The sequence below is a fragment of the Anopheles arabiensis genome, chromosome 3 (genome assembly GCF_016920715.1).
Source record: "Anopheles arabiensis isolate DONGOLA chromosome 3, AaraD3, whole genome shotgun sequence".
Lineage (NCBI taxonomy): Eukaryota > Metazoa > Arthropoda > Insecta > Diptera > Culicidae > Anopheles > Anopheles arabiensis.
Genome location: NC_053518.1, coordinates 86,430,514 through 86,450,475, shown reverse-complemented (window position 1 = coordinate 86,450,475; position 19,962 = coordinate 86,430,514). Strand labels below are relative to the sequence as shown.

The 19,962-nt window shown below is 45.4% G+C and overlaps 5 protein-coding genes across 7 annotated transcripts; 3 read left to right on the top strand and 2 right to left on the bottom strand.

The window, feature by feature from the left end:
* The first annotated feature begins 653 nt into the window (after positions 1-653).
* On the top strand, positions 654-3,559 carry LOC120902612. The gene is made up of 2 exons (XM_040311476.1): positions 654-851; positions 925-3,559. The coding sequence occupies exons 1-2, from the start codon at positions 774-776 to the stop codon at positions 2,410-2,412; spliced, it is 1,566 nt and encodes a 521-aa protein (XP_040167410.1). The 5' UTR covers positions 654-773; the 3' UTR covers positions 2,413-3,559.
* Positions 3,560-3,573: 14 nt separating this feature from the next.
* Positions 3,574-6,343, bottom strand: LOC120902613 (syntaxin-12). 2 transcript variants are annotated; one of them, XM_040311478.1, is made up of 6 exons: positions 6,110-6,343; positions 5,514-5,567; positions 5,127-5,423; positions 4,892-5,057; positions 4,517-4,781; positions 3,574-4,432 (listed from the first exon to the last, which is right to left on the bottom strand). In XM_040311478.1, exons 3-6 carry the CDS (start codon positions 5,381-5,383, stop codon positions 4,254-4,256), a joined length of 867 nt encoding a protein of 288 aa, XP_040167412.1. In that variant the 5' UTR covers positions 5,384-5,423; positions 5,514-5,567; positions 6,110-6,343; the 3' UTR covers positions 3,574-4,253. The 2 variants fall into 2 exon arrangements, with proteins under 2 accessions (XP_040167412.1, XP_040167411.1); XM_040311477.1 differs by lacking the exon at positions 5,514-5,567.
* Positions 6,344-7,440: 1,097 nt separating this feature from the next.
* Positions 7,441-9,383, bottom strand: LOC120901664. Its single transcript, XM_040309788.1, has 2 exons — positions 9,120-9,383; positions 7,441-9,038 (listed from the first exon to the last, which is right to left on the bottom strand). Exons 1-2 carry the CDS (start codon positions 9,165-9,167, stop codon positions 7,608-7,610), a joined length of 1,479 nt encoding a protein of 492 aa, XP_040165722.1. The 5' UTR covers positions 9,168-9,383; the 3' UTR covers positions 7,441-7,607.
* Positions 9,384-10,508: 1,125 nt separating this feature from the next.
* LOC120904108 lies at positions 10,509-12,734 on the top strand. Of its 2 annotated transcripts, XM_040313873.1 has the most exons (3): positions 10,509-10,903; positions 10,993-11,878; positions 11,948-12,734. In XM_040313873.1, exons 1-3 carry the CDS (start codon positions 10,835-10,837, stop codon positions 11,974-11,976), a joined length of 984 nt encoding a protein of 327 aa, XP_040169807.1. In that variant the 5' UTR covers positions 10,509-10,834; the 3' UTR covers positions 11,977-12,734. The 2 variants fall into 2 exon arrangements, with proteins under 2 accessions (XP_040169807.1, XP_040169806.1); XM_040313872.1 differs by having other exon boundaries at positions 10,993-12,734.
* A 45-nt stretch (positions 12,735-12,779) lies between these two features.
* Positions 12,780-16,612, top strand: LOC120904107. Its single transcript, XM_040313871.1, has 3 exons — positions 12,780-13,018; positions 13,088-15,159; positions 15,254-16,612. Exons 1-2 carry the CDS (start codon positions 12,971-12,973, stop codon positions 14,513-14,515), a joined length of 1,476 nt encoding a protein of 491 aa, XP_040169805.1. The 5' UTR covers positions 12,780-12,970; the 3' UTR covers positions 14,516-15,159; positions 15,254-16,612.
* The last annotated feature ends 3,350 nt before the right edge of the window (positions 16,613-19,962 follow it).

The window sequence follows — 19,962 nt, the reverse complement described above, 5'->3', positions numbered from 1 at the left end:
CCCGGAATCGGTTGGAGTCGGCCTCCGACACAAAGGTTTGGGTGGAAGATTTCACCCACAATCTCATGCAGCTTGGCCACATCCTTCTGCTTCACCTTCAAACCAAGAGCGGAAGGATTCGAACTCTGCGCTTAAATCAAACGTTGATGAATTCCAGACTGTTCTCCAGTTCGACTATTATATCGTCCTCCAAATCTTAGCAAAATTCTTCACAGCGACAGAGTAGGTGCTCTGTGGCTGTATCAGGTGTCTGTACCTTTTTTCTCACCAATCGCTGCTGCCACGGATGTGGTCCACTCTATCGATGCCGTGATGTCCGTTATTAACGTTGCTAGCAGCGCCAACGCGTACTGTTCCGATTTCGAGATTGTTAATTGACATCGGATTTTCCTTATCACCGTTGGTCTGTTGTGATCGCATGCCGGCAGAAGCTAATTTCCGGCGGCGAGTCTCTTTTTCCTCAAAGGATAGAATTCACAACAGCAGTGTGCCGCTACACAAACAAAACACATTTTGATTGTTTTGCTCCGCAACAGTTTTTGCCGATCAACAAGTGGTCAGCGCAGACATTCTGTCCTTTTTCTACAAGCAAGCCAACCCAAGGCTATAAACGAAACAACTCTTGACAGGCTTCGCTTCCGATTTGTAAACAAACACAATCGCTGAAACAACCGGGGCCGGTACGGCAAACAGCTGATCACAGGAACTGTGAAAGCCAATTTCGATTGAACTCTCCGAATATTTAGCATAGCTTAGCAAACGAGCCCCAGCCCATGCAAATGCCGAAGGAACAGGCAGGTACAATGGTTTCCTCTTCGTCCGAATGCCCCATCCACAGGCTTCCACCAGAGGTGAGTAATGTGTAAGCAAAGTGCAAACATCAACCCAGCGACTGGTTCCCACTAATCTCCATTCGCGTTTCAGCTTGTATTTAAAATTTTCGACTATCTTGATCTGCCGTCGTTAAAATCAGTCTCACTAACGTGCCACCGCTCGGAGCAGTTGTTTGCAGAGTACTGCCCGCGCCGGTGTATACTGTACATTGCCAAACGTCCGCACGTTCCCATCGTGGAGCATCTGAAGAAAGCTGCTAAAATGCTGCTGCGCACGAAACGCACCTACCGCTCGCTGCAACTGCACGTAGCAAAGCCTCGCGGCAACAAGAACATGCAGGCCGCACTCGGCCAGCTGCTGGAACCCCGGCTACTGCAGCAGCTGGTTGTGCTGCGGCTCGATCTGGCCCCGGATTCGCTCACCTTCGCCGCACAGCTGTCGGGTGCGGTGGCCCACATGGACCGCCTGCAGGAGCTAACGATCCGCTCAACGGTGGACTGTTTCAGCCCGCTACAGTTTAGCGAGCTGCGGCTTGCTAATCGTTCGCTGCACAAGCTGGTGCTGGGCCACGTTTGGCCGGGTGTGATCGATTGTCCCAATCTGCGGCTGCTGGAAGCTACCGCATCGCTGGATGTGGAAACGATCGTCGGCAAGCAGTACGCACAGCACGGTGGCCGGGAGCCGCACTGGAAGCTGAACCAGCTGGAGGAGCTCGTGATTGTGGAAGAGCTTTGCATGGCGCTCGACATGGAAAACCGGCCCGGTTACAAGGTGCACTTCTTTCGCCAGCTGACACAGCTGAAACGACTGCACTGTAACACCGGGTACATATCGGAGCGGATATTTCAGGCCATCGGCGAATCGTGCGTGCTGCTGGAGGATCTGTCCATCGCCAGCCTGCACCTGGTCGATCCGAGCTCGCTGCGCGTCCTAGCGAACCTGACCCGCCTGCGACAGTTGGCCATTTCGCACAGCTTCAAACCCATACCGTTGGCTACCGTCGTGTGTTTGCCCAGCCTGGAACGGCTGCTGCTAGGCAGGGTGGTAATCGACTGGCAAAAGCTGCCAAACGTTCAATCGCTCCAGTGGCTTAAGATCAAACCGTATGCGGAGGGGGTTCGACAGTTGTGCGATGCACTCACTGGACCGCTAAAACAGCTACACTCTCTGTGGATTGATTTTTGCTACGCCATGGATACGCCCACCAGGGAGGAAATACTCGCCGTGCTGCCCACGCTGCCTGCCCTGCAAACGCTCGTGCTGCAAAACGTCTACCAGCTACAGTTTTTAAAAGCAATGCCACCACTGGCCGGCCTGACGCGGCTAGTTGTGTTCACAGCGAGCGCATATGAATTCGAGGAAGATTACACGATCACAGCAGAAGTGCTTGCCCAGCTGGTACCAAACGCCCGGCGGGTCGAAATCGGTTCCAGCAAACCGTTACATGACAACGTCTTTACGCAACCGTATCAATTTTTCAAATCGAGGACCGCTTTCGGTTATCTTTTGCCTACCGATCACCATAGCAAGTGGGAGTTGCGCCAATACAACCATCGGTACATACTTCCCTTACGGTGAGGTAAAGAAGTGTCCAATATGTGGTGGGTGACAATTCAAAGTTCGTTACAATATAGATTGTACCTTTTTCCACAATGAACATTTGTTATGTTCATGTGCTGCCATGTCTAGAAAAATAGTTATTCAAATTTGTTCAACAAGCTTTAGGCGTCTGTCTTCCATCCATCCAGGAAGGTTGCAAGTCAGAAGATACAGGATTTTCCAAGTCACTTTTTAAGGTAAACATTTGTTTTTCGCAAAGTTATTCCACATTCCAACCCTGATGTTTCATTTTTTTTAATGATGTTTAATTTCCTAAAAATAATTTTTAATTTCCCAAGCATGATTTTCAACACGCCTCAAGCTGGACTGAGTTTGACAGTGCTTTGTGATGTGTTGAAAATCATGTATAAAAACTGAAATTTCATTATGAGGCAATTACACCACTTGACAGCTGTTGAAAAACATCTTGCTGGCGGTGAATAATTATGTGCACATTCGAAAGTGATTTGGAAAACCCGGTAATAGAGTATCTCGGGGAAAGTCTGTGTTTTTTTTTCTAAATTATTGTGATACAACGGCCTGATCAATTCTTACAGTATTTTCCCAGCAAATTTCCAATGTCAACAACATCTCACAACACTTGCGAGATGTTTTTCAGCAAACTGTCAAATATTGCATTTGCATCACAATAATGTTTCAGTTCTTCCACATGATTTTCAAAACATCTCAAGCTGGATAGAGTTTGACAGCTCTTTGTGATGTGTTGAATATCATGTGGACGAACCGAAATTTTATTATGAAGCAAATACACCATTTGATATCTGTTGAAAAACATCTTGGAGGAGGTGGTGAATTAATGATGTATACATTCGAAAGTGATTTGGAAACCCCTGTAATAATTCAATCGTAAGACAGGTACTGAACTCATTCAAAAAAATTGTAAAAATGCTTTTCGATATCATAAGGTAACCGCATACATTAAATTGCGTGATTTGTTGAGCTAGCAGGTAAGCTTCCCAGTACTAAACGATACAATCGACACTGGGAATCACTGTATACGATTATTTGACTAATAATTGTTCGCACGCTGGAAATGTGTTTCAAATTTTACAGTAAAAATTACCGATTAATGGTTTAAATATATAAACATTATCACGAAAACTGACCACACCGTTTAGCTAAGATAAGGTAAGGTAGGAAGGTTTATTTCTCTACTACGCTCCCGTACATTAGCGCATAAAAGGTGTACGTTATTGGACTCCTCCCTTCACACTGCTCCCTTTACCGTCTCGGTTCGATTAGATTGAATAAGATAAACGGATAAATATCGATATCATGCACGATACACGATAAAAGCACGTCCAAATAGCAAACGCTCGTGTGCAGTGCCGTGGACCGCGCGCGCGCGCGCGGGCGAGATTCGAGCAGCGTACCGGAATCTAGACTGCATTACTAAAAGGAGATGATTACATGTATGTCTTACGCATCGAAACCAACCAACAGGCCTACCTAAAAGTTCCTTCTTTAAGCCACATACTGCCGGTAGTGAACAGCATTAATAATGTGTGTGTGTATTTGTGTTTGCTACGTGATTCGCTAACGCGGTATACTTCTGCCTCTAACCTGTTTCGACGACTTTTTTTCTTCTCTTCATAAGTTAACTTTCAAAACTGAATAAACACAACGTCGCACGCGAGAAATACACATTAAAAGATATGTCAAAACAAAAAAAAGGATACGCCATCGCTCGACCATAATATCCTCGGGTAGCCCGGAGGACGAGCCCCCGTTACGAAATCCCACAATATCCCTCCCAAACAAACAAAACAAACTAAAAAGGAAAGCATTTTGCAGCATTCTTAGCTTTTCAGCTTCGAAACAATAATGCCGGTCACCACGAGGCCCAATATCACAGCGACGATCAGCAGGATCAGCACCTTGCGCCGGTACCGGTTTTGGTACTCGGCCGCCTTGACCAGCTCCTCCGCACCGCTCTCCACGTTGTCCACCGTTCGGCCGATCGAGTTTTCGATTGTGTCTACAGTAGCAAAAGTGTAAAAAGAAGGATTTTAGTAAAAAAAGAAAGGAACAATAACACCGCGTCCACGAATGTGCACCCTACCAATCACTTCGCTCTGCTGGGAGGTGATGTTGCTTAGCTCCTTCATGATATGGTTCACGTCCAGCACGTTCGCCTCAATCTCCCGGAAGCGCTGCTCCCGCTCGAGCAGCATGTCCTGCTCGAACTGGAGGCTCTGTTGCAGCTGCCGCTGCCGCTGCAGCTCCTGCTGCTGTTCGGCCGTGCCCGGTATGCCGGCGTCGTTCGCCAGATCGTCCGCCTGGGAAGCGTTCACCAGGAACACCTGCTTCATCTTGGCCGCTATACTCTGGGGGACAAAAACGAAAAAAAGGCGGGCGTTTGTTAGTAATCATTTTCATTTTTTCCCCGATATTTCGATAACCGTCGTGGCATTGGCAAATAATGTGTAAAACTCACCTGCTGGCTTTTGGAGTAAAACTCCACCACCTGCTTGAAGTCGGAGGTGAGCTTCTCGACCTGGAGCTTCTGCTGCTTGTCGCCGCCCCGCACGACCACCGTCAACCGCTGCAGGTCCTTGGTGGTGGTGCCTATCCGCTGATTCGTGCCGGTTTGTATATCATTGCTGGAACGAACGAAACGAACGGTTAAATTTCTCCATCATTTTAACCTGGACGGGGGCAGACAGGCTTACATCTTATCCCTTAGCGACTGATTGTCCTTGGCCGTGCCGATCGTCCGGTTAGCCTTCTCCAGAAACTGCCAGCTCTGCTTCACGAAGATTGTGTTCGCCGCAATCGATTCGCTCAGCGAGATGAACTCGGTCGGGCTGAACCCGCCAAAGTTTCCGTCCGAGCCGCTGCCGGTCGCTGCCGCCGACGCCGTACTGCTCATCGCACCGTAATCTCGTTGACCGATTCCTCGTGGCAGTCCGAGACCTTCCCTTGACATGGCTGACTTGCTGGCTGTCTCCGGGGACACTCCCGGTGCACTGTGTTTCGATGAAGAAAAGAGGGGAACTTTCTGCAGTGAGTTGCTAGCTAGACCACCAGCACCACGCTCTCAAAAAGCGCACTGAAACCTGGGGGGACGATTCTTCCGGCACCGTACGTAAGGCTGCCTGTTCCTGCTCCACCTTCTCCCGTGCGTCCGTTTGCGTCCGGCAGAGTGCGTGCGTGTGTTGAAGGCGAGAGCAGAATCGAAAGTGAAGAACAGATTGGGTTAAAGTGAGAGATAACACGCGCGTTCCACGGCGACACATTCCATCCTCATCGGACGGAAACGAACACACAGATGCGCCGCTGGCCGCTGGTGACTAATGCTCTCTCTTCCCGTGCACGGATGGATTATGATGCTTATCAAAAAGCAGCAAACGAGCGCACACACAGGCCTACACACACACACACAAAATTCGGGGTGAATTGTACGAAAGGTTACAATGTTGGTGTGTATGGAAACAGAAAAAAGCGGTTCCTTCTTTCGACACATTCGACAAACAAAAAAGGATGAATATTTGCCCCCATCAACCCGCAGAGCCGAAGCTGACGATTGGAATGGGAAGCCCTACGGGTGCTGCTCCCGATTCTCCTTTCGATCCGCTGCCCGTTGTCTCGCTCGATTTGATCGCGGCGCACCCTTCCACCACCACCACCACCACAAAGACACAACATAACTTACCTCACTCCCGTCGGGTGTGCGTGCGGTTGCGTCCTCTACTTGGACGAACGGTGTCCAACAGAGGCGCGCTCCTGCCCTTTTCTGCCTTTCCAGAGGAACGGTGGCCAGGAACACCAACAGCGAAAACGGAGTGCAAGCACAAAGCACAAGAAAACTGTCGCTCTGCTTGTGCTTGGTCGGCTGACGAACTACGCAAAATAAAGGAAACTGCAGCCCCTGCTCGAGGTCAGCCCGTTGACAGCGCTCGGGCACGGAAAACACAACAGCTGAGAGAGAAAGAGAGAGACAAAGGGCTTTTGACTAGTGATGGGAAAAATGAAGTTTACGTCGGAATCGATTCCGGCAAGCTTTCTGGAATCGATTCCGGAAAGTAGGTGCGAAATCGTTTTCCGAAATCGGCTCCGGATTTGGAGGCCAATTCCGATTCCGGAGCTGATTCCGGAGCTGATTCTGATTTCGTAGCCGCTTCCGAACCTGAAAACGATTCCAGAGCCGACTCCGGAGTTAACTTCTGGAATCGGATCCGGAATTGATTCCGAACAGGGAATCGGAATCGGGTAGGTCCGATTGCGAGCTCCCACCACTACTTTTGACAGCAGGGCAGCGGTTGAGCATCCCTGGCCAGGCCCCGAGTCATCTGTGCTGGGTGGAGCGGATGTTTTGTATTTTTCATCTGCACTGAAATGGACTTTTAAAAAATTGTTTTAAATTGTCTATATAAATATGTGTAATATAGATTTTTTTTTTTTAATTTACAAACAACCATGAAGGGCCGACACTCAACTGTCAAACATGCAAAACGTCGTAAATGTCAAAATTCGTCGTACTGGGCGAAAGGGCGCAAATCCCATGTAAACAAAACAATGGTGTAAATGCATGCGGAGAGCCGTTTTTCAACTCATGCGGCCGAGCTGAGTGAATATTTCACTTGCCGAATGCTAAAAAGATTTATAATATACCTAATAACAGAGTTTTCCTCGTGTGGAAAGTCAGGCAATTAAGAAGCAAAACTGGTTGGTGCGTTTTTTGTTCGTCCATAACGGGAGAAAGATAATAAAAATTGTAAATAATAATTTGATGTAACTATTACAACGCTAAATCATTTCTTCGCCGACATATGGAGCTTCGACCTTTTAGGAACAGCTTCCGGATCATATATACGCTGCTACCGAGTTTCTACCCAAAGATCTGGAAAACTATTCTGGAAAGCCAGAGGCTCAACTGAAAATGAATAGCAAATTACGTCAAAGACGCGGTAGATTTAATTTGAAGACTTCAAAATCACAAACGGAGCGGCACCGGACGCCAAGACACGATGGTAGGTCAAAGTATTAACATTAAATTCAAAATTGCTATATTTTTCGTGTTTTTAACACCATCATAGTTCAACAAATCTTTCTATTTCAAATTCACATAATTTGTCATTAAGAAATAATTATCTAGCGTAACCTCAGTATTTCACGTATCCTCCGTAACCCAGACGACGCGATCCCGCCAACTAACATTCAAAGCTGTCTTTAATTCCACGCTCTTCCACAATTTTCTGACCCGCTCTAATCCACCGAATGTCGCGCACTAGTTTCGCAAGCACCTCGTTGTTGTAGTACCGCTCGTACACCTTCTTACTGCAGCGATAAATAATAAGCCGCTCTAGCTGGGGCAAGGCTGGCAACGTTTTGAGGGTGCGTAGGTGAACAATGTTCTCCAGCACGAGCGTCTCCAGCCAATGCATCTGCAGCAGCTGGGCCAGTAGTTCTCGCGCTACGCGGGTGGTATGCACATCGATCCACAGGAAGCGCAGGTGGGCAAAAGTGCCACTGAGTGCGCGACAGATGGGCGCATCTATAACCGGTCCCGGTTTGATCTTCAGCCAGCTGATCGATCGCACGGAGGCGAGCGATGGCCAATCGATGGCCATACAACCGAGCAGAAGCTTCTCCAGCTTGGGCAGCTTAACGGACGCGAACGATAGTGGGTTACCGTTGAGGATCTTCCATATGCCAAACTGTCTCAGGTTGGGCAGGTTGGACAGGTAGCGCAATGCGTTTGGATCATCCATCTGCAAGTTGCCAATGGTGAATTCTTCGAGCTGAACGCACGACTCGCAGATAACTTGCAGCGTCTCCTGCGTTAAGGTGTGCCCGTACAGATATAGCCTTGTCACATTGCACAGCTGCCGGTAGAATCGCAAGATGGAGGAGCGTGTTGTCAAGTTGAACTTCAAATCATTCACTATTGAGAGTTCGGTCAGCTGGTCGATCTTCCAGTAGCATTCATGCCCAGTAAAATCTACACCTCGCTGCAACTTTCCACCGATGATGCTCTCCACGTGCAGCGATTCCGCAACATCCAGCTTCCACAAGTTGGCGCAATCAACCACGTACGGCGTAATGCCTTTGATCACCAGCTTCTGCAGCGTAGGGTTTACCAGGTGCATCGTGTAGCATTCCGTAGTGTGTGGTGTTCGTACGTTGAACGCTATGTACAGCTCTTGGAGATTTTCCATCTTTTGCACCGCACGCGATATATCGCTAGCATGCATCACCGGATCATTGCCCATGTCAAGCTTCAGCACGGTCAGCTGCTGTAGCAGGTGCGGTTTGAACAATCTGTTCAGAATTTTTAACTTGTAGATGACCGTGGCTAGCTCCAGGTGGAAGTCGATATGAACCGTACGGTAGACACGTTGCGTTTGCTCCAGCATTATGACCGCTACTTTCATTTTCTCTTCGCAAAGCAAATATTTCTCCATTCGCCGATCTTCGTAATTCATAAAAGCCACGTCCACGTCTAGGGTTATCTTTTCATCGATGCGCAGCACAAACCGGCGCGAACAGTACTGGAGAAAGAGACGCTCCCATCGATGGCATGTGAGAGACAGCGATTTAAGCGACTCTAGATCCAGACGGTCGAATATCATCTCTACAATCTGCGGAATGGAACGGTGTCGGTGAGCTCTCAAGCTGACATCGCCGATGCGAGAGCGATTTACCAGCAGCACATTACTTACCTCAATTGGAAGCCCATCCAACGGGCAGTACGATAAAGATGTATCCATTTCACTAATTTAAACGGTGTTAAGGCGAGTTGGGCTTCGGAATAGTAAGAAAAATGGCTTAAGATGCTTGCTCACAACGCCATCGGCCGCTACACCTTGAAATACTGCGGAAAGTCTTCAGTTCGAGAAAAAAAACACGAAGCTGTCAAAATGTTTAGCACGTATATTTCATTACTTGAAAGAATTGTGGAGGTGTGGCTTTTCCCTTCGCTACCCAAGCACAAAATCAGACCGCAAGTTCAAAGTGTTTTAACCCTGTCACTGCCAACCAAAAAAACATCATATTCCACAAGGTGGATTAAAAATATCAGGTGGTGGATAAGGGCCTTTGAGGGGTCGCCATAGTTGAGGGACTTTACGTCATTTTGAAACCGTTAAACATTGGTTTCCGCACACAAAGGTTAGCAAATATAACAGATTTCTTTGTTATTATGTGCATTTTTGTGTGTCTATAGATTTTTATCGAAAAAATGAGATATATTAACAAAAGATTTGATGATTTGTTTATGCACGAAATTTAAAATCATGTGAGTATGATTTCTAATATCACGTAAATTGTCCATGCGGCTCGTAGATAAAAAGGAATCAATGTGAAAATCGAAAAAAATAATGATTTCTTAGTTTTTATCATCAAAAATGTCGAAAACACAATGAAATATAGAAACAAATCACGGAATAACACAAAATAACAAACTTAAATCGATGTTTTAATGTTAAATAAGAGCACGCAAAGTCCAAACTATATTTTTAAAGAATATTTAATCGAAAAAATGGGATGGATAAATTATATGAACAAATTTAATAAATGTAAACAAAGTTTGAATCCTGGGGACCTGACATCAAGTGACGAATTGTCAAAATGCACTAGAGTCCACCACCTGATATTTTTAAATCCACCTTGTACAACCCTATATCTTTTGACTGGAAGTTTACGCTCTCCCATACAAATCTAGCGTAAACTTTTCGAGTTTACGCCTCGTGTGACGTCCGTATAAGCGTGAGTGAGTCGTCGCGTGTGTGTGTGACATTTGAGAACTCATTTTTTGCTCTTACCTGGAACCCGCATGTTCTACATTTTTCTGATTTTAAGCAACCAAAGTAGAACGGGAAGTAGAAGGCTACTTCATATTCTATTTCCCTTACTACTTTCGAGCGTTTTGAATCGCTTGGGCAAGGTGTGTTTATTAAGGAGGTGAATTGTTAGCGCGTTTTCCGGGCGCCATCATTGAGTATTGTTATGTCAAATCGCATACAATTTTCTATACCCCCCTCCAGCCTTCCCCGATTTTAATACCGGAGCCCCCAGTATTGTTATGTCAAGTCGTGAAATGTCAATTTGCTCTGAAGCACTTCACCTCCTAATATCCATACACCTTGCGCTTGGGGAAGCGGATCTGATCAATAATCAGCTGCAGCCAAAATTTGTTGCTTGGGCAGTGGACAAAGCAAACCTGGAACCGCTCATAGCGAAGAAAAGACACTCTTGCTCTGTTGTTGCAAGTGAAAGATATCCTGTAAACAGCGCAAGATTTTGACAGCTGTTTATTTCAAATCAAACAATCACACGGAGCACCGCGTAAAGTATTTCAGGAAATCCAGCCGATACGGCATAGTGAAATAATTATCAGCTCTACTCAACATTCTATTCAACTAAGTCGTTCCTTAGGATGAACCTTGAAACACGTAAAACTGATTCGCCTACTTTCAAATGCCTTATCGAAAGGCTACCACCAGAGGTAGGCAGCTGGTGCCAGTGTTTAAGCCAATTCATCAAACCCATTCTTCTCGTGTAATGGTGATTTCACCACTTCACTTCTATTCGTAGATTATGTACAATATCTTCGACTATCTGGACCATGAATCACGAAAGTCGGCATCCCTCGCATGTCGTCGTTGGGAGCAAATCTACTCCAACTATTTCACCAAACGACTTGTGCTGTGCAATTACCGCTGCAATGATCAATCCGATTTTATCCGGTACGGAGATCCTACCACCGGTGACCCGGCCAGTATGCTGAAGCACACGCAACGCCCTTACCGCAAGATGCATCTGAATTTGTTTTTCAAGGATGAACAATCCATTCTCGTTGACCGTAAAGTGTCTAATGCACTGGGCGAGCTGTTCCAGCCTCGCTGGCTGCAGCAGTTGGTCGTGCTAAAGCTGGGAATGGCTTTGTCCCCGGAAAGATTTACCGTACAACTATCGGATGCGGTGGCAAAGATGGACCATCTGCAGGAGCTGCGCCTTCATTTTATGCGAGAGGACAGCGATTGGCCACTGTTCAGCAAGCTGAAGCTGGTGAACGCTTCGCTCAATATGCTGGAGGTCCAAGACGTTTGGCCTGGTGTTATTGACTGCCCCAATCTGCGGTCCTTTAGTATTGGGTTCCCGCTGTACAACAATTGCAAACCGTATGTATTTCACCGAGGACAGGCACCGTTCTGGAATATGAAGCAGCTGAAGGAACTCACTATTTTTGATCGTTCTTTGAACTTTCATTTGGAATACAAGGACCTGTTCACGGGCATGGAACAGTTATGTAAGCTGATGCCTCAAATTGAAAGGTTGAACTGTTATGGTTTTGCGATATCGGAGAGGGAGCTGCGCATTATCTGCGAGTCATTTGTTCGTTTGGAGACCCTGATGCTGTGCTCCGTGAAAACGCATGGTGCGAATGTGTTTCACCATCTACGAAAATTGCCCAATCTGCGTAAGTTAGGGATTTTTGACATGTTTATGAGAGAATCGTTCGTTGTACGGTGTCGTTCGCCTCTTTTAGCTTGCCCATGCTCAAGAAGCTACTTCTAGGCAGGCTGCAGTACGACGCCCGAACGATGCCTAACCTTTTTATGCTGAGACGTCCAAGCATCAAGGGGCGGAGGATGACGAGAATGCCAGTTTTTGTTAATTTTGCTAAAAATTTCAACCGCCTGCAGCTCCTGGCGGTTGATTTACATCTAATTTATGAACCAGCGGCACTCCTGGCTGAATTGCGCCGAATTCCGGACCTGGAAACGCTCGTCCTAGATAACGTGAATTGTGTCGGCGACCTTCAAGACGTGCCATTCTTGCCACAGCTGAGGCGACTAGTTTTGTATTGTTGGGAAAATTTTGATCCCTCCATGCTAAAAGACAATTTTGCCGTACGGCTCCCGAATGTTAACTCAATCAAAGTTATTTTCAAATTTACGCCTGAGTGTGAAACTCGAAGCATTGGTCATGCTTGCCGCAGAATATGCGCATGCTGTCGCCCATGGTAGGAATTTAGTTCGTTTTGTCTTCAGAACTGAGAGTTTTTAGCTTAAGTTGGCTGACACACCAAGGTTGATTAGAACTTCATATGAAATAATAAAAAATGGGAATGTAGAAAAACGATGTTGCTAAAGAGTTATTCGTGACCGTTGGCGGTACCGGGCGATTTGTCTTATCTAGGTCGGTTCTCATTTTCAGCAACTGTGCGAAAGTTGCGTAAAAAAAACTCTTATAAGAAAATTCTTGTTTCATATTCGAATTGATCTAGTTTTGATTGCAAAAATTCAACTGTTCTTTGTTTTGTGAAATGTCGATACTTCGGAAAGCAACGAACAGACATACCTTCCCAAGCCTTTCAAGTAATCAGAAACAGTAAGTAAACGCAACGCTTTGACAGCTAGACGTTTTTTCAAATAAAACGACATTCAGCAGTATTCGAGGAATTCGCGGTCAATGGCATTGTGAAGGAAAACTAAATCCATCGCTCTGAATACCGCTTTTCCGGCATTGTAAAGGTTATCCAAGTGAGAAACGAAAGAAACCCGTTGAAATGGAATCATCCTCATCCTATTGCCCTTTTGATGGGCTTCCAACAGAGGTAAGCAATGCCTCAAGCCTGTAAATCTAAACAGAAACGTTCCATTGACACATCCATTTCGATTCGCAGATATTAAAAATGATATTCGACCGTCTTGATTTCGTATCGCTAAAATCAATCTCCGTCACGTGTCGCCGTTTCGAGCGACTCTTTACCGAGTGGTACGCGTGCCGGTTTACGCTGCGGATCGACGATGCAACACGCAACGCTGGGTGCGACGTATCGTATGACTACGTGAACGCTATCGAGAAAATGCATGCGGTCGTCGAAATTTTGGCCCACTCGCAACGCCCCTACCGCAAGGCACATCTGGATTTGCAGCAGACCTTGGTGACTTCTGTACAAAAGTATGCCGTACTGTGCAAGCTGCTCGAACCGCGCTGGCTGAGCCCGCTGACCGTGCTGAAGCTTGAACTGGGTCGGGAGTCGTGGATGTTCGCTGAAGATATTTCCGATGCCGTGCCTAAGATGGACTGTCTGCTGGAGCTGCACCTACGATTCACCGAGCTCGATCCGGGCACGAACGAGTGCAGCACACTGAAGCTGACCAATGCCTCACTTCAGAGGCTGGTGCTAAATCACGTCATACCCTACGTGGTGGACTGTTCCAACATGCGGAAGTTGGATATAGCGCACTGCACGGATGTGGATTCCACCATCGGCGTGCTGGGTGTGGCACAGAAGGTGGGAAGCTCTTGGTGGAGGCTTGAACCGGTTGAAGAGCTGTGCCTTGTCGACGATCTGAATTCGTTTTTCCGTCCAAACGTGTCGATGGAGTGGTTTTATCAGCAGATGCCGTACCTCAGGAAGCTACACTTCAACGGCTACACTCTGAGGGAAACGATGCTGCGCTTCATCTGCGGGTCGTGCGTTCAGCTGGAGGAATTGATCCTTAGCACCGTGCTGGTGGATACCCCGAACGTACTGTGCCACTTGTCGAAGCTGCCCCGTCTGCGAAGGTTTGGCATTTGCGAAATCATTGGCAGACGAGAGCCGCTGACGTTCGCCTCCGTTAGGCTGCCCAAGCTGGAGGAGCTTCTGCTAGGCAGACTGCCTCTTGACTGGCAATCGCTTGCCTCGGTGCAACCGATCAGCTGGCTAAAGATCAAGCTGGGATCGCAACAGGTAGCGCCAATATGTGAAGTGCTCTGCGGGCAGTTTGTCCAGCTACGCTTGCTGTGGATCGACTTCTACACCTTTCGTCACTATCGCGAACTTTTGGCCGAGTTGCCGAAGATGAACTCGCTGGAAACGCTCGTACTGGAGAATGTGGTTTATTTGTGCAGCCTTAAAGCGTTGCCACCCTTGCCACAGCTAAAGCGGCTTATTATCTATCGTTGTAGTAAGAAGGTGTACGAGCGCTTCCATAACAATGATGCACTGCTGGCTAACCTAGTACGCGACATTCAGTGGATCGGAGTGGGTATGAACACTTCGGACGAGCGCGGAATTACGGACACAATTGAACATAAGTTGCCAGAGCACAAATGTTACTAGCTAGAGCTGTTTTGGTGAAGATGTTGTGAAATAGGTCATAATAACGTGTAATGAAAAAGTCGCAGAATCCTATTTGGAAATTTATGGTTTAAAAATATTAACGCTTTTAGTTAAATAAGGCAAAATTGGAAAAAACTATGAAATATATAATTGGAATGAACAAAGCGACGCTACATTCGCTTAATCGTTTCCATACGCACCCGAAAACGCATTCGTGCTGCCGTAGTCATTGGGTGTGCCTTTGTTGGCGTTTGCGTCTTCATCATCTAGCTTCAAAGGGTCACATTCAAAGGGTGGACGGTCAAAAAGGTCCTTTAGCGCTTGATCGAACGGTACTTTGCGCATTGCAGGGCCAGCAGAATCTGATGAACCGTTTCAAATAGAAGCACAGACAATCTGCTCAGTTATTTCAAGTAATAAAAACGACGACGTAAACCAAACAAACCTTTTTGACAGGTTTATGTGTCAAACCAAACCGACGCCAGGAGCACCGGGAACAGTATTCCACGAATTGCGGTCAATTCACTCGGGCAAAGATTTCTCCACAGACTACACAACTAACCAAAATCACTGTGTGAGCCTTGAAAAGCTGCGATATGGATTCATCTGCTTCTCAATGCTTTTTCGAATGGTTACCGCCAGAGGTAAGCAGCTTTCTACATGTTTTGAAGTCGATTCATCACACTAAATCATCATAGAAACTACGATTAATTCGCCTCTTCATTTCGCGTTGTGTAGATTATGTGCATCATCTTCGATCATCTTGACCATCGATCACGAAAATCGGCATCCCTCGCATGTCGTCGTTGGGAGCAAATCTACTCAAATTATTGCACCAAACGATCCGCACTGTGCAATTATAAGATCATGCGTACCGGTTTGTTCAAGATAGGACAAAATATATGTAAAGACGCGACCAGTATGTTAAAGCACACTCAACGGCCGTACCGCAAGGTGGATCTTGATTTGTGTTTTCATGATCATTACTTTGGCCGGGTAGACGATAGAGTTACCGAAGTGCTAATTGAGTTGTTCAAGCCGCGCTGGTTGCAGCAGTTGGTCGTACTGAAGCTCGGAATGCGTGTGTATCCGGAGAAATTTACCGTAGAGCTATCGGATGCGGTGGCAAAGATGGACCATCTGCAAGAGCTGGACCTTAGTTTGATGAGATGCACCAAAGATTGGCCACTGTTCAGCCAGTTGAAAGTGAAGAACGCCACACTGGATAAGTTGAAGGTCCATGGCGTTTGGCCCGGTGTAATTGATTGTCCTAATCTGCGGGCGCTGGAGTTAGATTTTCCGTTGCATAACGAATACAAGCAATATTTACTGCATCAAAAAGAAGAACCTTGCTGGAGTATGAAGCAGCTACAAGAGCTCTGCATTCGTGGTGGTCTCACGTTCCGTGAACAAGAGGTTGTAGACCTGTCTACGGGCATGGAACAGTTTTGTAAGCCGATGCCTCAAATTAAAAGGTTATACTTTGATTACTTTATTGTATCGGAGAGGCTGCTGCGCATTATCTGCGAGTCGTTTGTCCACCTGGAAAGCCTGATGCTTCACATCTTGAAAATGGATGACTCGAACGCGTTGCGCCATCTAGAGAAACTGCCCAATCTGCGTGAGTTTGGTATTTGGGACATCGCTGGGAGCCACGCAATGTCGTTTGCTTCCGTCTGTTTGCCCAAGCTTGAAAAGCTGTTACTAGGCTGGTTGAAGTACGACTACGAGAGGATGCCTAAACTTCATCCGATGGGAAAGACTAGCTTCAGATGGAGGTTGATTAGGTCATCACCAGTGATTGACGATATTGATAAAAGTTTGAAGCATTTGCGGTTCTTATGGGTTGATTTACATCTTATTAATGATCATCTCTTGACTAAATTCTCCCAGATCTCAACGCTGGAAACGCTTGTCCTAGAGAACGTTGACCAGAAGGAAAGTGTACTGGCTGTGCCATTCTTGAAGCAGCTTAAGCGACTAGTATTGTATTGTTGTGAAGATTTCGATCCCTCTACGATCAAGGGAGATTTTGCAAAACGAGTGCCAAACGTAAAATCAATTAAAGTTATTTTCAAAACTCCGTCGTATGGCAAGCTGTGTATGGATTACAGTAATGAAGCAGTACAAAAGGTCAATTATTTTCCATCGCCCATGATAGAGTAAAGTTCAAAGCAAGTGCCTTTTTATTGAAATTGTGCATGTGATAAACTACCACTTGGTAATGCGAAATGAAGAATTTTAGAACTAAGAATGAAAGAATTAAAAAAAGAAAATACAGAAAAATTAGTTTATACTGTTTTCGATGATTCATTCGTATTTACGGAAACAGCGTGTATCACATCTGTGGGGTCAACTCTCTTTTGTAACATTGTTCATCTAAGCTCCATTGAACATCCCAGGTGTAGTGGCTAGTTGATTGATATGTTGTACTCAGTGTTTGTTCCGACTTTTCGATCTGTTCAAATAGATATAGTTTGTACCGATCTGAATCGTTCAATCCACACCTATGCGTATATCTAAGCTGCGAGTATTTCGATACTGTATTGTCCGGTATGCGCCGTTACTGCGTTCGTTCTTCTGTTCGCAGTCTGCGTCGGACGAGCTTGATCTCGTGTTGTACTGTGGAGTCTTTGCTTGGTGCAATAACAGAACGATGCAGGTTTGTTTAGAAAATCGTATCTGCTTGCAGGATATTTACGGCGCAACCCATTCCCGGTGGCATTCGTGGCACGTAACAAAGATGCAGAAGAAAAAAAATCGCCACGCATGACAACCGTCCGTTGATGTCATTCGTTCGGTAAAAGCAAACTCCAAGTGCTATACTTTTGCTTTTTTCCACACAGTTTTAAACATTTTACTACAATCAAAGATAATATTTCAACAGAATTTTATGCGTACTCGATCGGTATGTTGTTTTTAGAAGAAAAAAATACATATTTTTCCGCTTTATACCGATACAGTCTGTATGTATTTTTCTCCTGTTTGTGGCAGGAAAATTAGCTTCCTAACCGCTCCTACTAACTCACTGGCAATCGGCGAGAGCATGCAGTCTAGCGCAATAGATGATTATGGTCGGCATGGCAACGGTACCATGCTCGCGCGAGCGTACCAGATGGTTCGTGTTATGCTCTTGCCTCACTATGGTGCAAAGCGATGGGAAGCGGAGAATTGATTTAAAATGATAAAAATAAAGTAAATTCAAACTTCAATGACTAGCTTTTTAATCCCATTATGTGCAAGCACATGAAACATAATCAAATAGGTAATCTTTACGATTGAGTATGCTTACTATAAAGTGGAAATGCTTTGCGTAGAGCAATGAAGCAGATACTTAAAGATGAATGAAGAATGTCTGTTATCCCGATACTCTATAAAATTTAATTTATAGGATAATTTGCCGATTATTGCTCACTTAAGGGAACAGCCAAGGTATTTCATATGTTTGAGATGGATAAAACAAGAATAGTTGTGTTATCTGTGTGTTTAGTATACATCATTATTGTTTAAAAAAATAGTTTGTATGTTCTATTTTTGGGATAGAAATGATAAAAAATGTCAAAAAAAAAACTACTGATTTTTAACTCTAGTTAAAATTCCATTGTTGCACGCTTACAAAAACCAGTACGATTTGCTTCAAGTTCTGTATAAATTGCATTTATACCAATAAATTGAAACCGCCCAAAACTCAGAAATGTCAGAAGCAGAAATAGAAGAAATCAGAAATAGCAAAAAATAGTAAAAAAGAGCCCTGAAATGGATTTTTTTTTCTATCGAAAAGTGTTTAGGATAGTATGAAACGCTGTTACATTACAAGTTTGTCCTTGGTTCAAGCCGGAATTCCACTACATAGTAAGTGGTGGAATTCCACACATTTGGCGAATATTTGGATAAAGAACAATTTATACGGGTTGTGTAACAATTGGCCAATTTTCTCATTTCTTTTGTTAGGAAAGAAAACTAAACCGGAATCTTATTAGTTGGGGAACGTATCGACCTTTTCCAATTGGAGAAAAAAGAAGGCTAACCACATACTGAGTTTTTCTGCGCTGGTTTTTAAATACATTTTAAATAAGAAAAAATAGAGTGATAACAAATTAATCAATTATCAATTTACTTATTTGATTTTGTTTGACATATATTTTGCATTAAAAAAAAAGTTGTAGCAGAAAACTTATGCTTTATCTATCTTCGATGCTATGCTTTATCCGAGGTCCCTCCTTCACGTGGAATTCCTTAACATTTTTGAAAATGCATTTTATGCTATTAAATAAAATTTAAATATAATTGAAGAATTAGCATGAAACTACTAAAAATCGCCTCTCTCTCTCTCCCTCTTTCTTTCTCTCCCAAAAATGCAGATGCAATTTCTCTCTCACTCTCTTGTTTTCTCTCTCTCTCCCTCTCTCTTTTTGTGCGATCCAAGAGAAAAGCATTCCCGACAGACAAAGAGAACGAAATTTTCAGGCGAGGGGTAGGTAGAAACATGCGGTGGGGGTCCGGCCCGAAGTCGGATCCAAAGTCCGTTGTTTTGGGCTCGAAATTAAAAATGGCGGATGGAGCGCTACCACGGAGAGAATGCGCTCTCTTGCTTGCCTTTAAAATACACGAGGCGCTCTCGCTGTAAAGAACGCTCGCTCGCGCTGTTTCATCGTATTTTCCTCATACCCCTTCCTTCCCGTTTCTTTCGGCTTGCGCAGCGCTGAACTGGCACCCCCTTCCACTTGATTCCAGCGAATTGCGCTGCGCTGGACTGACACCCCCTCCCGCTCGTTTCTTTCGTAGCGCGCTGTGCGCTTCCCTTCATTCGGACTTGGTGCACCCGAATCAAAACAAAATCTTGAACACATCAAACTTGGTTTATATTTTATCACTTTTATTGCAAATAAAGGAGCATTTTCACACATAGCTTCACACAATCTTGCCACAAAATCACACAAATTCTTAATATAATAAAAATCGTCGTATTTCAAAGAGCCGTCTAACCGCGTGGATCCCGTTGTTGATGTTCGATACAGCAAAAATAAACATTGAAATAAAGCAGCGCAAATCACACATTTAAGATAAATGGTGAAAGAAAAGCGCAGCTTCATTTCAATGTGCACAACACTTCAACACTTAGCGAAACTTCGATCGCCCGGGACTTAGGCTAACACGTGCGCGGCCTTTCACGGCGAACGCTTGAGCTGAACTGACGATTTCGTGTGGTGGCAAGAAAGGGAGCACAGAGAACACTCGCTGCACTAGTGCGAGCGAGACACCGATACCCGCATGCCGCTGCAAGAAAACCAAACTGAGCGCGCAGGCTGAAAGAGAACGCACACATCCACACATGTGTAATTGTGTGAGTGCAAAAACTGTGTAGAAATCAAAACACGCTCGCGCCGCCGCGTAATTCCGCGTATTTCCAACCGTCTCCCCATGCTTCTACATGCCCTTCGCCTGAA

Bases quoted from the DNA above. Each gene is read 5' to 3' on its own strand.
- LOC120904107 (XM_040313871.1), top strand. From the start codon at position 12,971: ATGGAATCATCCTCATCCTATTGCCCTTTTGATGGGCTTCCAACAGAG. The intron at 13,019-13,087 runs GTAAGCAATGCC...TTCGATTCGCAG, and splicing joins TTGATGGGCTTCCAACAGAG to ATATTAAAAATGATATTCGA.
- LOC120902612 (XM_040311476.1), top strand. From the start codon at position 774: ATGCAAATGCCGAAGGAACAGGCAGGTACAATGGTTTCCTCTTCGTCC. The intron at 852-924 runs GTGAGTAATGTG...TTCGCGTTTCAG, and splicing joins TCCACAGGCTTCCACCAGAG to CTTGTATTTAAAATTTTCGA.
- LOC120901664 (XM_040309788.1), bottom strand. From the start codon at position 9,167: ATGGATACATCTTTATCGTACTGCCCGTTGGATGGGCTTCCAATTGAG. The intron at 9,039-9,119 runs GTAAGTAATGTG...TCCATTCCGCAG, and splicing joins TGGATGGGCTTCCAATTGAG to ATTGTAGAGATGATATTCGA.
- LOC120904108 (XM_040313872.1), top strand. From the start codon at position 10,835: ATGAACCTTGAAACACGTAAAACTGATTCGCCTACTTTCAAATGCCTT. The intron at 10,904-10,992 runs GTAGGCAGCTGG...TTCTATTCGTAG, and splicing joins TCGAAAGGCTACCACCAGAG to ATTATGTACAATATCTTCGA.
- LOC120902613 (XM_040311478.1), bottom strand. From the start codon at position 5,383: ATGTCAAGGGAAGGTCTCGGACTGCCACGAGGAATCGGTCAACGAGAT. The intron at 5,058-5,126 runs GTAAGCCTGTCT...CGTTCGTTCCAG, and splicing joins CAGTCGCTAAGGGATAAGAT to CAATGATATACAAACCGGCA. The intron at 4,782-4,891 runs GTGAGTTTTACA...TTTGTCCCCCAG, and splicing joins TTTACTCCAAAAGCCAGCAG to AGTATAGCGGCCAAGATGAA.